Raw genomic sequence first — 12,324 nt, 5'->3', positions numbered from 1 at the left:
CCTTCTGCTAAATGCAGATAAAAAGCAGAAACACTGAGGGAAGTATCTTTATTGCTCATGCTTGTGCAACCAAGAGATGTGTCCTTTATACCTGGTAGAGTGGCATGAGCTTCCCAGCCTGGTGCCAAGGACAGCAGCTGAGAGAGGCAGCCACGGGCACCACGACTTGGCTTTTAGGCACAGGGAGACAATGAAGGAAAACAGCTATGGACAGCAGGGACCATCACCCTCCTGGAAACTGCTCTGGAACTACCCAAAGCATGAGAGAGGATTCCCAAAATGTCAAGCCATAACCTTTAGCTGCTGTTCAGTCAGATATGTATTGTTTTAGACCTTCCTCAATGACTGACCACAAATTTTGTTTCTTGCTCTGAAAAAAGGAAACAGCGTCTTTTGTTTGCTTGACCCTGAAAGGCAGAGGAAGTTGAAGACTTTATTTATTCAACCCTAAGACATGGGAACTTACAGACCATTGTCACTTCCCAAAGAGCCTTTGTTTTTATTCTCCTCCTCAGCCTGTGTGGGTTCTGTTTCCCTTACAGACTTTTCACAGACAGTTTGCTACCAGCCAGGGATATCTGTGACTTGCTTGCACACGGCTGTCCGTTGAAAGGAGATTCTTTGTAGCTGCATGCAAATAATCATGCTGCTTGATGGCAGAAATCACTCCAGTTTTGATCAAAAAGCCTTACCACTAGGTTTGTTTTCAGCTTTTTAAATTAGAGCATGTATTATTTCAGAGCACTTCTGAAGTCTGTTACATCAGTATGATGATGGATGGCAAGAAGGAAAGCTGATGGAACTGGTCACGAATCAGAAGTTGGCCAACACAACAGAGCACATGGACTCTGCTGAAGTCAACATTCCATTCCATTTCTGCCTTTGGGAGGTTATTTGGCTGCTGGATTCATGACAAAAAGCACCCCTTAGGAGAATAGGGCTCCTTAAGAACCCAGAAACACAGAGGTTATCATGGGTCAGGCACACAAACAGCTATCTCAAAGGCAGACTGAAGACAAGCCCCACTGGGCTACATCAGACTAAGGACTTACCCAGAATACTTGTAAAAAATTCTGTCATGGCTGCTAATTCCAAGAAAATGAGCCTTAGATCTCACCAGGGGCTTTCTCATCAGGTCTCTCACTTTTGTTTTGGCCTAGAGTGCAGACACCAACCCCCAGTTCAAAGAGAGTGAATGATGGAAGGACTTTCACATAAAGGGAGGTGTCTGCACAGAGATCCTAAGAAGAAAAAGGGCCTTTTTGGTCTTTGTGCTGCTGCTAAGGCCACCAGTATTGCTGGTGAGTGCACACCTGCACAGACACTTAGAGCTGCTCCTACCAAGAGCAAATGCAAGCTGTGAGAGTCCCTCACCTAATCCCAGGGAGAACTGCATTCCTGAAAGGGCCTTCTTGGACCAAACTGGCTCTCTGGCACTGCCTGTCCTCACTCCTGTGTGCTGCCCAGAGCAGTCCTGCTGGGCTGTGCTGGGCTGCAGAGCTGCAGGCACGCTGCAGACAGAGAAGGCTTGTGCTCAGGGTGGGGAGAGTGGCTCAGCTACGCTGTTCTCTACAGGTTACTCGGATCCAAAGATCCACGTTGTAACCCACTGCAGTTAAATAAATAGAGGGCTAATGGCAGATGGTTTCACTTAAACTTCAAGAAAGTCACTGCCTATATGTCAACTTGGATTCGATGTAATGAGCCAACAATATTCTGAATTACAATAAAAGCAAATTTAGGAATGAAACCTACTGGAGACTTAACTGGTCTCAAGTGCATAGTTAGATTTCTAAAATAATAGCTGCAATCCAGCATAACAAACATGACTTGCTTGAAAACAAGTTTAACAGCAGATTGCAGTTTGTTTTCGTTCCCATGAGAAACTGCAAGATATTTCTTCTTGGAGTGACTTCTCAGGAAGGCACATCTACAGTGCCTCCAAAACCACATAGAGCGGGACTAGGACTCCCCAGTTCTGCTTTTTTTTCTTCCAGGCTTAGCAATGCTGAGGTCCTTAGGTACCATCAGGCAGATTTTATGTGAGTATTGCATGTGTTCACCAATGCTGGGGCTTCGACACTGGGCAGAGGCAGGCCAGAATTGGGCACGGCTGGCTGCAGGTGCCAAGGGCAGAGCTGTGCCACGGGACAGCAGCCAGCAGGGATATGGCACAAGGGCAAAGGGCTGCCAGAGCATCTGGGGAGGCACAAAAGGAAGAGCTGCCAGCAAGCATTGACTGTGAACACGGGGATGGCCCAGAGAGCTTGGAAAGGAGCTATGACCAGTGGGGAAGAATGAAAAGGGAGTAAGAGGTGGAGGACTAACGTGTACCAATGTATTATAAGTTCCTATACTTAAAAAAAAATAAAAAATTAAACCTATTTAACTTATGTTAACATATTAAACATATTTAAACAGGCAAATATGTTTCTGTGCAGCTGAACAGTGAGGATCTGTTTCTATCCTAATGCTCTCTGAGGGGCTTGGGTGATTCAGGCTGACTCTGAGGAGCACATGGCACAATGTTATAAGGCAATGGCTGTTTTTACTCTTTTCCAGCACAGAGCAACTGAATACTTGAAAGCAAGTTTTCATCTAGAAAATTAATAACATACTGCTATTATTGTTATCACTGTTACTGATCCCTGTACAATATCTTCTTTAAAACTTCCATCTTATTGACTGTACACATGTACACGTGCACACCAATTACAAGACTGTCTGTTGGCATTTGCCACTACTTCACAGCACTTTTCTTTTTCCCACTTTCCTCCCAGAAACCCTTCAGGCTGTAACCTTGACTCTGCTTTGTACACTGGTGAAAACTGCCAGATCAGTCTTGCAGAGCCACGTCAGGAACCACCATGCAGAGCCACACAGGACAGCAGAGGACCCCTCACTCTACTCCATACTCATCGTCCATGCCTGTTCTCTATCCCTGCAGCCAGTGGAGGGAACGGCTCAAGCCAGCTAAAGGCAGTCTCTAGTGGACCTCAGAAAGCACCAGAACAATCAAAGTGTGACCAGAAAAGAGTGACTGTCCAGCTGGGAAAAGACTGTCCAAATAGCTGGTTCTCAACTGCCCTGTCAAGTATTTCATCTTTGGAAAGTGTCAAGGGTAAACTTTAGTACACAGAAAAAGACCCCACAGAAGAAAATGATGAAATTCTGAAAAACCTTCTAAACAAAGACCCCTTCCCTTACATTCTTGTCATCTCCTCTGCCAGGGCTGTGGCAGTAAAAAAAGAAGGGCAAGGCAGTGGCAGTAGAAAAGGTTTCCTTTCTTGTACAGACATCTGGCTGAGGCACAAATAAAGAGGGGACAAGCTCTTTTGCTGGAAGTTTTCCCAATTTCTCCAAAGGAGATTCGTCCTTTTCCAGCAGCCAATTCTCTGCAGGTGCACAAGGAATTAAGTTGGGTTTAAAAGAACGGCAGACAGCTGGGTGGAAAGCTTTGTTGTCAACTAACTCTCAGATGCTTGTGCAGATCGTCTCCAGTCCCCACAGAGACAGAACAGGGTGGAGAAGCAATATTCTCAAAGGACAGAAATGGGTTCTTCTCCAGGCAGGACATTTTAGGGAATAATTTCCTACAGGTTATCAATAGTCAAATTAAAAATCAAGCCAAGTTACCAACTGGCTCTTGTGTGTCTTGTAAATTTTTTCCCAACGCTTGGCGGGGTGTCACAGAGGAATCTGTGTTCGATGCCATTTTTTTACTTAATGCTATTCTAGCGTCTGATCTGTTTCGACATCTCTGCCCAAATCCCTGGACAATTTTTTAAAATTTCCTGGATTATGCTGATGTTCCAAAGAAAAATCCTGAAGAACTGATGAAAATATAATTTCACAATGTTTCATTATTTATGGATAAGATTTGTCACTGGATTCTAATGCGTATTTTCCAAATTATATTTACTCCAACAAATGAAAAGTTATTTCAAGTAAAAACAGGACTCAGTACAATGTTAAGTAGAAATAATTTGTAATTTAGAAATAGTGTCTGTACTTCAGTGATAAAGTGCCCACTTGCATGTGGTAATTCAGGTCAGCCAGAAAAGGATTTTTGTAATAGACATAAAAAAGGCAGTTTCAGGCAGATAAATGCCAAAAATAATTCTGATACATCTAATAAAAATTCCCCTAGGACAGCTGTACAGATTATCACGCTCCGCTGTACTGCATGGGAAAGTGCAATTATCAAAACGCCGAAAGCCTGAACTGATTCTTTTTTTCTTAAGTTTATGGAAATTCACATCAGCAGATAATGTTTTCGGCATGCTGGGATTTAACAATAACATTTGGGTTTATGATTCACATGTACTGTAAAACACGGACGTTTTAAAAAAGCATTATGTGAACAGTTGTTCAGAAAGTAAAGTTTACGCTGCTCCAGGGCTCTCAATGCATTTGGTGAGTGTGGCAGTGACCCTGTGCCCCCCTTACGTGTCCTAACTTGGCAATTCCTCACCATCTGAATTCATGACATATTTGTGCAGTTCGTGTCCTGTCTCTCATATGGGACTCAAATGCGGACCCAGAACATTTCTGTGCACCGGTAAGCCTGTGCCCCAGTGCAAAGCTGTTTTCTCTGCTGTCCTGCAGCACCGTAACATGATGATTAGTAATTCTGACCAGGCAGTGCTGAGAGGTCCCACTCACACTGAGTGTTGTATAACAGCGTGATAAACAGCTGAGGAAGGCCAGGGAAGGCAGTCAGCATCCTAACAAACCAGCAAGGCCAAGGAATTTGCCCTGCTAAGCAGGCGTAGGAGGAACCCAAATGAGGAGATGAGGACAGTCTCCATGGGCTTTGTGAGCCACCAAGCTAGAGAAGTTAAATCCCATCATGTAACCCTTAATCAGCTGGGAACAAATCACCAGGACTGGATGACACCCTCCCTGCCCTTGAAGGAGCCAGAATGCACAACTGCTGGCCAAGTCTCCACCTCTCCTCACAGTCTGGGTGACCAAGCATAGGGGGATTTGCCAGTACTCCAGCTTCAATGGGGACCCTGGCAACTAAACCCCAGTAACGATCAGTTGGACTTCTTTTGCAAAGCTGTAATGACAGACATTTGGCCTAAGTGTGCTTTTCATGTATGAGTCAGGCACAATCTCTGAAACTGTTCTCTTATCGTTCTCTTTCTTCTTTTGCACTTACCATTGATGTTTACAGCTGGCAGCACTATAGACATCTTTGGTCTCCTGGTCTTGTTATGTGTGGTGGCTGGCAGTAACAGGTGGTCCTGGAAAACAGCAGAAAAGATGTGTTAAATCTATTCTCAAAGTAGAGAGCTGGGAAAATGCCTTCCCACTCTCTCTTACTGGCATTCCACACTGAACTGTTTACAACAGCTCAGAAAATTCGTATTTTTGAGAGAGTCTTCCAAAAGTCACAGCAACTGCTTATGCTGTGTAACCAAGAAGAAATCCCTATTGCACGCAGCAGAATATGAAAAAGCCTTGATCATGTGGAAAGAGAAGGAAACTACTATTAAGCCCTCATTCAAAAGAGTGCTTATGTATATGATTAAAGTAATTTAACTTGACTTCAATGATATTTAAACATGTGGTTAAGGACCTTGCTGAATTGAAGCTTTTACTTCCACAGCACACTTTCTGTGCAAGTCATCCTGCTGTCTCTGTGAAGCTCTACACCACATGCCTCGTGCAGCAGGACTGCCCTGCTCAGAGCTGGGATGGGGTGTGGAACACAAGCTCTGCTGACAACACCTTTCAGGGGAGCTGGATGGCAAAGCAGTGCTTTAGCATCTGATCTCTCCTGGATGCTGCTGTAAGGCAGCAGTGCTCAAACCGACTGCCCTGGCTCTGACAGTGGAAGCTGCATCTGCAGGAAGCGCTCTGGATATGGACCTGGCCGGCAAGGAGAAACACAGTCTCTCTTCAGGGCTCTTTTGCTGTTGCTGAACTCAAGCTGCTCAACTTGCAGCCTGGAAAAATATGGTTCTTCCCTTACCAACGGAACTTAAAAGCTCTTGGTCCAGGCATCTCCCATATTATTAGGCCAGTTTGATGCTCTCCTTTCATGCTTTCCCATGTTTTTCCCATACAAACATCTCATACTTTAGGGCAAGGTTATCTTTTTGGCAAACTGAATTAGACTTCCTTTGGGATACATTAATTTATTAATGTCAGGGTAACTGTATTGTTGCCATTTTAAAATATAAACACTACAGTGTTTTATGTAAGATTTAAGGAACTGAGTTACACACTAAGTTAGGTGTTAAATATACCAAGATATTCTGTAGATACATTGCCGAAATATCACTTTCTTTGTCTTTTTTTTCCCATCAAAAAGTTTCCCCCCCAAAACACCAAATGACTGACCATGAGAAGAAAACATTACTTAAATAACTGTCTGCAAAAAACATGTACCAAAATTACAAAACCACTCTGGTATAATTCTTAGATCACATATGTAATAATTCCCATTTCACTTTTGAACTGCTTAAGACAACATTCACTATGAAAATGAATCTTACATAAAAACTGCTCTTGAAACCCAGCGCTCCCAAAGGAACAGGCCAAAGATAAGACGTCCATTAAATTACATTTTGTAACAATGCCCTTGCCATGATTTGATTACTACTTGTAGCAGAGCTTAAGAAATGCTTATACTGGTTTTTGGTTTGTTTTTCTTTTCTTTTTTTCAGTACTTCTGAGAGTCCATCATTACCTACCAAACCACAAGTACTGCACAGATGATCACCTGAGAGTCATTACAAGTAGCAACTGCTTTTTGCTAACATATCTAAAGACTGGTGCATTCATTTATGCTGCCTTATAATAGCACCTTTATTTACTGTATGTACAAACTGTATTAAGATCTACCACAAGGACTTTACAGTTGCATTCAAGCATGCTTTGGAATTGCTGCACAACCTCCCAGTGATTCAACACCAACTCTGCAGATAACAGACAAAGAGCTCTAAACCCAGATTTGCCACCAGGAGCTAATTTATAAGATGCACACATTGTCTGGAAGCCACCCATCTATAAAGAGTCATTTTATAAATCTAGAATTGGTGAAATTTATCCATCTCTCTAATCAACTTTATCTTTCATATGCATTGTGGCAATTAGTGCAAACTTGCAAAGTTACCTAACTACCCTCATTCTTCATTGAAATCAAAGGACATGCTGTAGAATATCAGGTATTTTAATCGCAGTTAGCCACCCACAACATCCTCAAACCCAAAAGTCTTGAAGTAGTCCAAACCTTTTATTTGAAAGCAATAGATAATAAATTCTATGCCACAGAAATGAGTGCACAGATTAGTGATTTGGAAGATACTAGACATTTAGAAGCACTGTTTGAATGTGTTTCTAAAATGTCCTGTGCCATTCTGAAGGATGCTGAATTGCATCCCAGAGGGAGCTGGGACACTATCACTCATCTCTAATTTTAAACTGTAGACAAAACCCCCACCCACCTAAACTAAAACACTGTTTGTGATATTAACACACGATATAAAACTGAAAATTAATAAAAGCAAATTTTGCAAGTCAGCATCTGGCTCAGCAGCATGAGTGTCAACCAGAGACAGAATAAATCAGAACTATTACCCAACAACAGATGGCTTTGGCTTGGAGCAGGAGCTGCACTTAGACGACAGTTTAAATAGACGAAGCAGACCTGAGACTGCTGGCAGAATGACTGGAAAAATATCAGCCTGGAAAGAGTATTTCAAATGAGACCTTTGCTTCAGCATTCTCATTTTGCTTTTGATCATCTCGGCAGTTCTGTGACACTGAAGCCAGAGGAGATGGACAGACAGATAAAAATAGACACAGATACTAAAAATCCAGCCATGAACACATTACCTTAATTTAGTAAGTCTCAACAACACATGGAACTGCAATAAGGATTCCGAGGTTTCTTGCATATCAGATCAGTGTTATCAGGGCTCTAGCAGGAATAAAGCTTTAGAGCCTCGTGTACCTCTAACCCTAAAGCCAAACAGCAATGGAAATCCTGTTCCACTGTGCTAGAAAATTCCAGAAGTCCTGCTGCTCCTGCAGCTTCAGCCTCAGTCTCATGACACGTGGTTTGGTACTCAAAGTCCCTCCTACCTAGATGCATGAAAATATGGGGACATTTTAGCTTTCATTTTCAATTTTTTTCATTTAAAAATTGGCTTTAACGCTCACAGTTTTAAGGATGTAAACGAAACATCATCACTACATACCATGAGGTTTCATTAAACAGAGAAAAAAAATGCTAGGCATGGGTCTGTTTGATTGCATTTTGTTTCTTAAACTATCATCATTTCTAAGCTGGACTCTTGGCTTTTAAATTAACAGAACTGGGCTTGTTTTGGCTTTTGCAATGCATAGCCCATCAGCCACAGCACCTCCCGGGGAGCAGTTCTGCACCCCCTCCATTCCTGCTTCGCTGTGCGACAGAAATACGGAGGAGTTAATCCTCGCAGTACGCCCACGATGGAGGGAAATATTCCAGGGACTGTCTGGAGGAGAGGTGCAAGCATTTGAGGGAAGGCCGCGTGACACGGGACACGAAGGAGCGGATTTCCAGCCCCGCAAGGCTCTGCACTCCCAGCAGTGTCACCGAGACACACAAAGCAGTCACACGCAGACAAGAGACTTTCGCAAGGCAGAGGTCCTTCCAAACCAGCTCGCAGCTGAGAGAGCGGAGAGAAGAGAGCCCTTTGTTTATTTCTTACTTTTTATACATTTGTGGGTCTAGCAGAAGATTGGCTTTTTGGGGTTTCCACCCCTCAGCCTCAGTGGCCAGACCAATTGTCAGTTACAATTGTTTTCAGGTTAGAAATATGCAAACAAAGGACAGAGAATGAAAAACAAAGGATTTGTTTACGTTACATCTGTGGGAAAAAGGTAGAAAACTGCTCTTAATATTGTACAATGACTAAAAAGATCTGACTCCATTTAAGAAAATCAAAAGGCTCAGAAAACCCAGGGTAACACAGCAGGAGCTGTCTTTCCTCCTGTCCCAGGGGTTTCCACCTGTCAAATCAATTCCCCCTGGATTCTTCTTACCTTCTTAGCTGTTGTGCTTAGGTATGGATAAGTATTTTCCAAAAGGCTTTTCTGTGGTCTTAATTAAGGCCATTTGATGGAGATGTGCTTTGTTAGAGCACATTTAGCACATCTGCCTCTGTGACCACTGATGGTCATGCTGCTGCAGGGCGGGCCGAGCCTCAGACCCTTCCCAATGGCTTGGAGCGTGTACCCTGCAAAGTACAGATGTGATCCACGCAGGAGCCAAGGCTCCAGGAACACAGCCCCCACCCCACCTCCCACAAAGACTTTGTCAAGATGTCCCAACAGGCTCTGCTCTTCGTTAAGACATCGGTCTCTGACAAACCAAGGATAACCTTTTGCAAAAACAAGTGACATTTGTTGCTTTATAGGAACAAAAGCTCCGAGGAGACTGGATTAAAATACCAAAGGAAAATTTTAATGTGCTGTTCTGGTAATTTGCCTTGATGGGGAGATTTGATCTTTATCATTGCCTTGGAGACCAGCTCTGTGCTAGAATATTGCAACCAACAAAGGCAGTTGCCAGAGCAGGGGGGGCAACAGGAGCCAGGCATGCCAAAGGGCACTCTGTCCAGCAGCTTCCCAAGGCTTCTTACAGCAAACAAACACTGGAGCTGGGCATTTTTTCATCTCTGTTTATGACTAAGAAGTCTCCTAGGGATTGTGTGCCTCAACCTCCTCCAGCATGAATCCTCCCGCTGTGGTTGCAGGACCACATAACAGCTGCTGCCAACCCAGGCTGAGGAGCTCCCCGCATCCAGGGAGGGGCCATTTCTTCAATGGCACAACTTCTGGCAGTGTTCAACACCTCCAGACAGCTTAAAACCTTATCTGTTCACTATCTGACCACACCTAGGGAGTGATCTCAAGATTAAGCAGGTAGAAAACAAGTGCTTTTTTTGATCATACAAAAATCGTGCATCAAATCCATGCACTGTCTTTCAACCCGATTTTTTCTGGACATCTTTAGGGATTTCCAGTCTGACGCGACACTGGACCTCCTTTACAGGTATGCTTTTGACAATACAAAGAATGTGCAACAAAAATGTGTTCTCCCAAGCCCAAACCACTGCATGCCACTTCAGAGACTGACTCAGAGTAGGAATACTCCAAGGAGGTAAGACTTCTTAAGCCCCCGAGTTGACAGAGCCCCATAGCCAGCCTTTTTTTTTTTCCACAAACCACAGATTTCACACTTTTTCAAAATTTCAGGATCATTGTTTCAGGCTTTTTGTTGTTGCCAGAGAGATGATGTGTCTGTCCTGTTCTCCTACACAGGCCACCGACCTGGCCCTGAGCAGCATCCCAGTCTTTGGAACACAACTCCCGTCCAAGAAATGGTACCTGAGAACTTCACTTTCAGGAATCCAGCTGGATTTCAGCAGCTCCCCGAACACAAAAGGAGGCTGTTACTCAGGGAAAAGAACTCACCAGTGCACACTCAGAGCCAAGGGGCTGATCCTCATCCACCCCAGCAGTTCCCAACACCACAAAGCACAGATCTGGACGTAAATGGGATCAGGCCTTGGCATGTCTGGTTTCCTCTGGCAGTTCAAAGAGGACGTGTATGAAAGTTTACAAATTTGTAGAGGAAATGGCTGTATTATTTTGATTCATTTGGGGGATGGCAACCATATGGTGCCCTGAGGTTACACCACACTGGATGCAGCATTGGTCCATCTGAAAATGCCAGAAGCTCCTGAAACACTGTCTTCACCATCAGTGGATGTTAAATAGGGCAGAAACGCAGAGAGGCTGCCTCTGGAAACATTTCTGACCCTTATATCTGAAAAGCATGGGGATGGTTTTGAGAATAGAAAAAAAACAAAAAAGAGAGGAAACCAACTAAAACCTGCACACAAACTGTGACTCATAGCCACCACTCTTGCTCATCACACCAGGAACATAGTAAAGCTGACTTGTTTTTCAAGTTGATGTGCTGAGCGTTTTTGTTTTGGTTGGTTTCTCTTTTTTTAAAGATAGGCCTTTAAAAAATCCGAGGAGATTTACTCACCTCAATCACGGATGTTTACAGAGAATGTACGACATGAAGAGTAGGGGAGCAGGTGAAAAATGGGATAAAGGAACCCACAGAAAACCCACAATAAAATATTGTAAGGTATCAGCCTCTCCGCAGCAGCTCTAGGCAGTCCATCCTGAGAGCTGTTTTACCACTTTGAGCTTAACAATGGCTTTCAACTTAACTTGAAATTGTACCAGTTCTACCTGTGTAAACTTTGATGTTAGTCAGCTGCAGCACACTTAAAGATGAGAATTCGTAATCGAGGATTCAACTGCGAATTACAACATCTTATTACTTTTCTAGGTTTTAAGCCTGTTTTGAGGGATGGGGAGAAGATTGTCCCAGAAAAAGAAAGCTCCAAAAAGTAGCAGAAATAGAGATTCTTTTTCTGCTTTCATTTTTGCCGAAATTGCTCCTTTTCACCCCAGTGCTGTTTCAGTCCCAGCATTTCTGTGCACAGGTGGTTTTTACAGCCTGTACTTTGCACACAGTGATGGAATAAAGTGATGAGATATGATTTTTATTTAAGTGTTTTACCAGAAATAACTTGATCCCACAGTTAATAAACTGTCCTCTAGTGTAAGATTTCACCTTTCTGCCATTCCCAGACAAATTTTCATAAATAAAACCTAACTGTACTCTGGAACAGCTTCTAGTCACTGTCCCTGCAGAAGAAGGAGTTCCTTTCCAGTTTAGTTCCCAAAAGAGAGACCTTTAAATGAAGAAGTCTTTTGTGCCTTTTATTGTAAATTGTGCTACTGCCAGATGTGATATGGCTTGGACTCCAAAACCAAACTAATTGGAAAGCACCTCGCTGTGAGTCAGAGAGCACTGTGAAAATCCCAGAGACCTCAGAGGAATGAAGATTCACTCTGTCACAAGCTTCCTTCAGAGGAGTTTCCCTGCCTCCCTTCAAAGGCAAGAAGGCAAAATCTGCTGCTTGTCCACGAGCAGGGCTCAGCTTTGGAGAGTTTTCTCTGTGTAAAGGAGAAGCAAAGGATCTCTCCTGCCTTAAGAACTAGACAGGTTATGGAGACTACTAAGGATAACAGAGACCTGCTGGGAACTGTGTTCTTTGCAGTTCACGAACATGCAAAGTACTGTGGAGGTGCACAAAAGGCAGCTGTAAGGTGGGTGCCATAGGAAGGTGAAAAATATTGATATACTCTTCAGTTTTTCTATTTTCATGGTTTATAATCCTTTTGTTCAACATACAAGGCCAAGGAGGAGGAATTTCGCCCTATGATAACACT

General features: G+C 43.3%; 1 protein-coding gene across 2 annotated transcripts in view; it reads right to left on the bottom strand.

Annotated features, from left to right (window-relative positions):
* ATF6 (activating transcription factor 6) overlaps positions 1 to 12,324 on the bottom strand; it is a 73,476-nt gene that overhangs the window by 12,724 nt on the left and 48,428 nt on the right. For both annotated transcript variants that reach the window (XM_040073208.2, XM_040073209.2), the window contains exon 15: positions 5,168 to 5,252. In XM_040073208.2, the coding sequence (XP_039929142.1) occupies positions 5,168 to 5,252 (85 nt within the window). The remainder of the gene's footprint in view (positions 1 to 5,167; positions 5,253 to 12,324) is intronic.

The sequence above is a fragment of the Hirundo rustica genome, chromosome 9 (assembly GCF_015227805.2).
Source record: "Hirundo rustica isolate bHirRus1 chromosome 9, bHirRus1.pri.v3, whole genome shotgun sequence".
In the NCBI taxonomy this organism is placed as follows: domain Eukaryota; kingdom Metazoa; phylum Chordata; class Aves; order Passeriformes; family Hirundinidae; genus Hirundo; species Hirundo rustica.
Note: the sequence above shows the minus strand (reverse complement) of the source record. Positions and strands in the feature narration are given on the sequence as shown.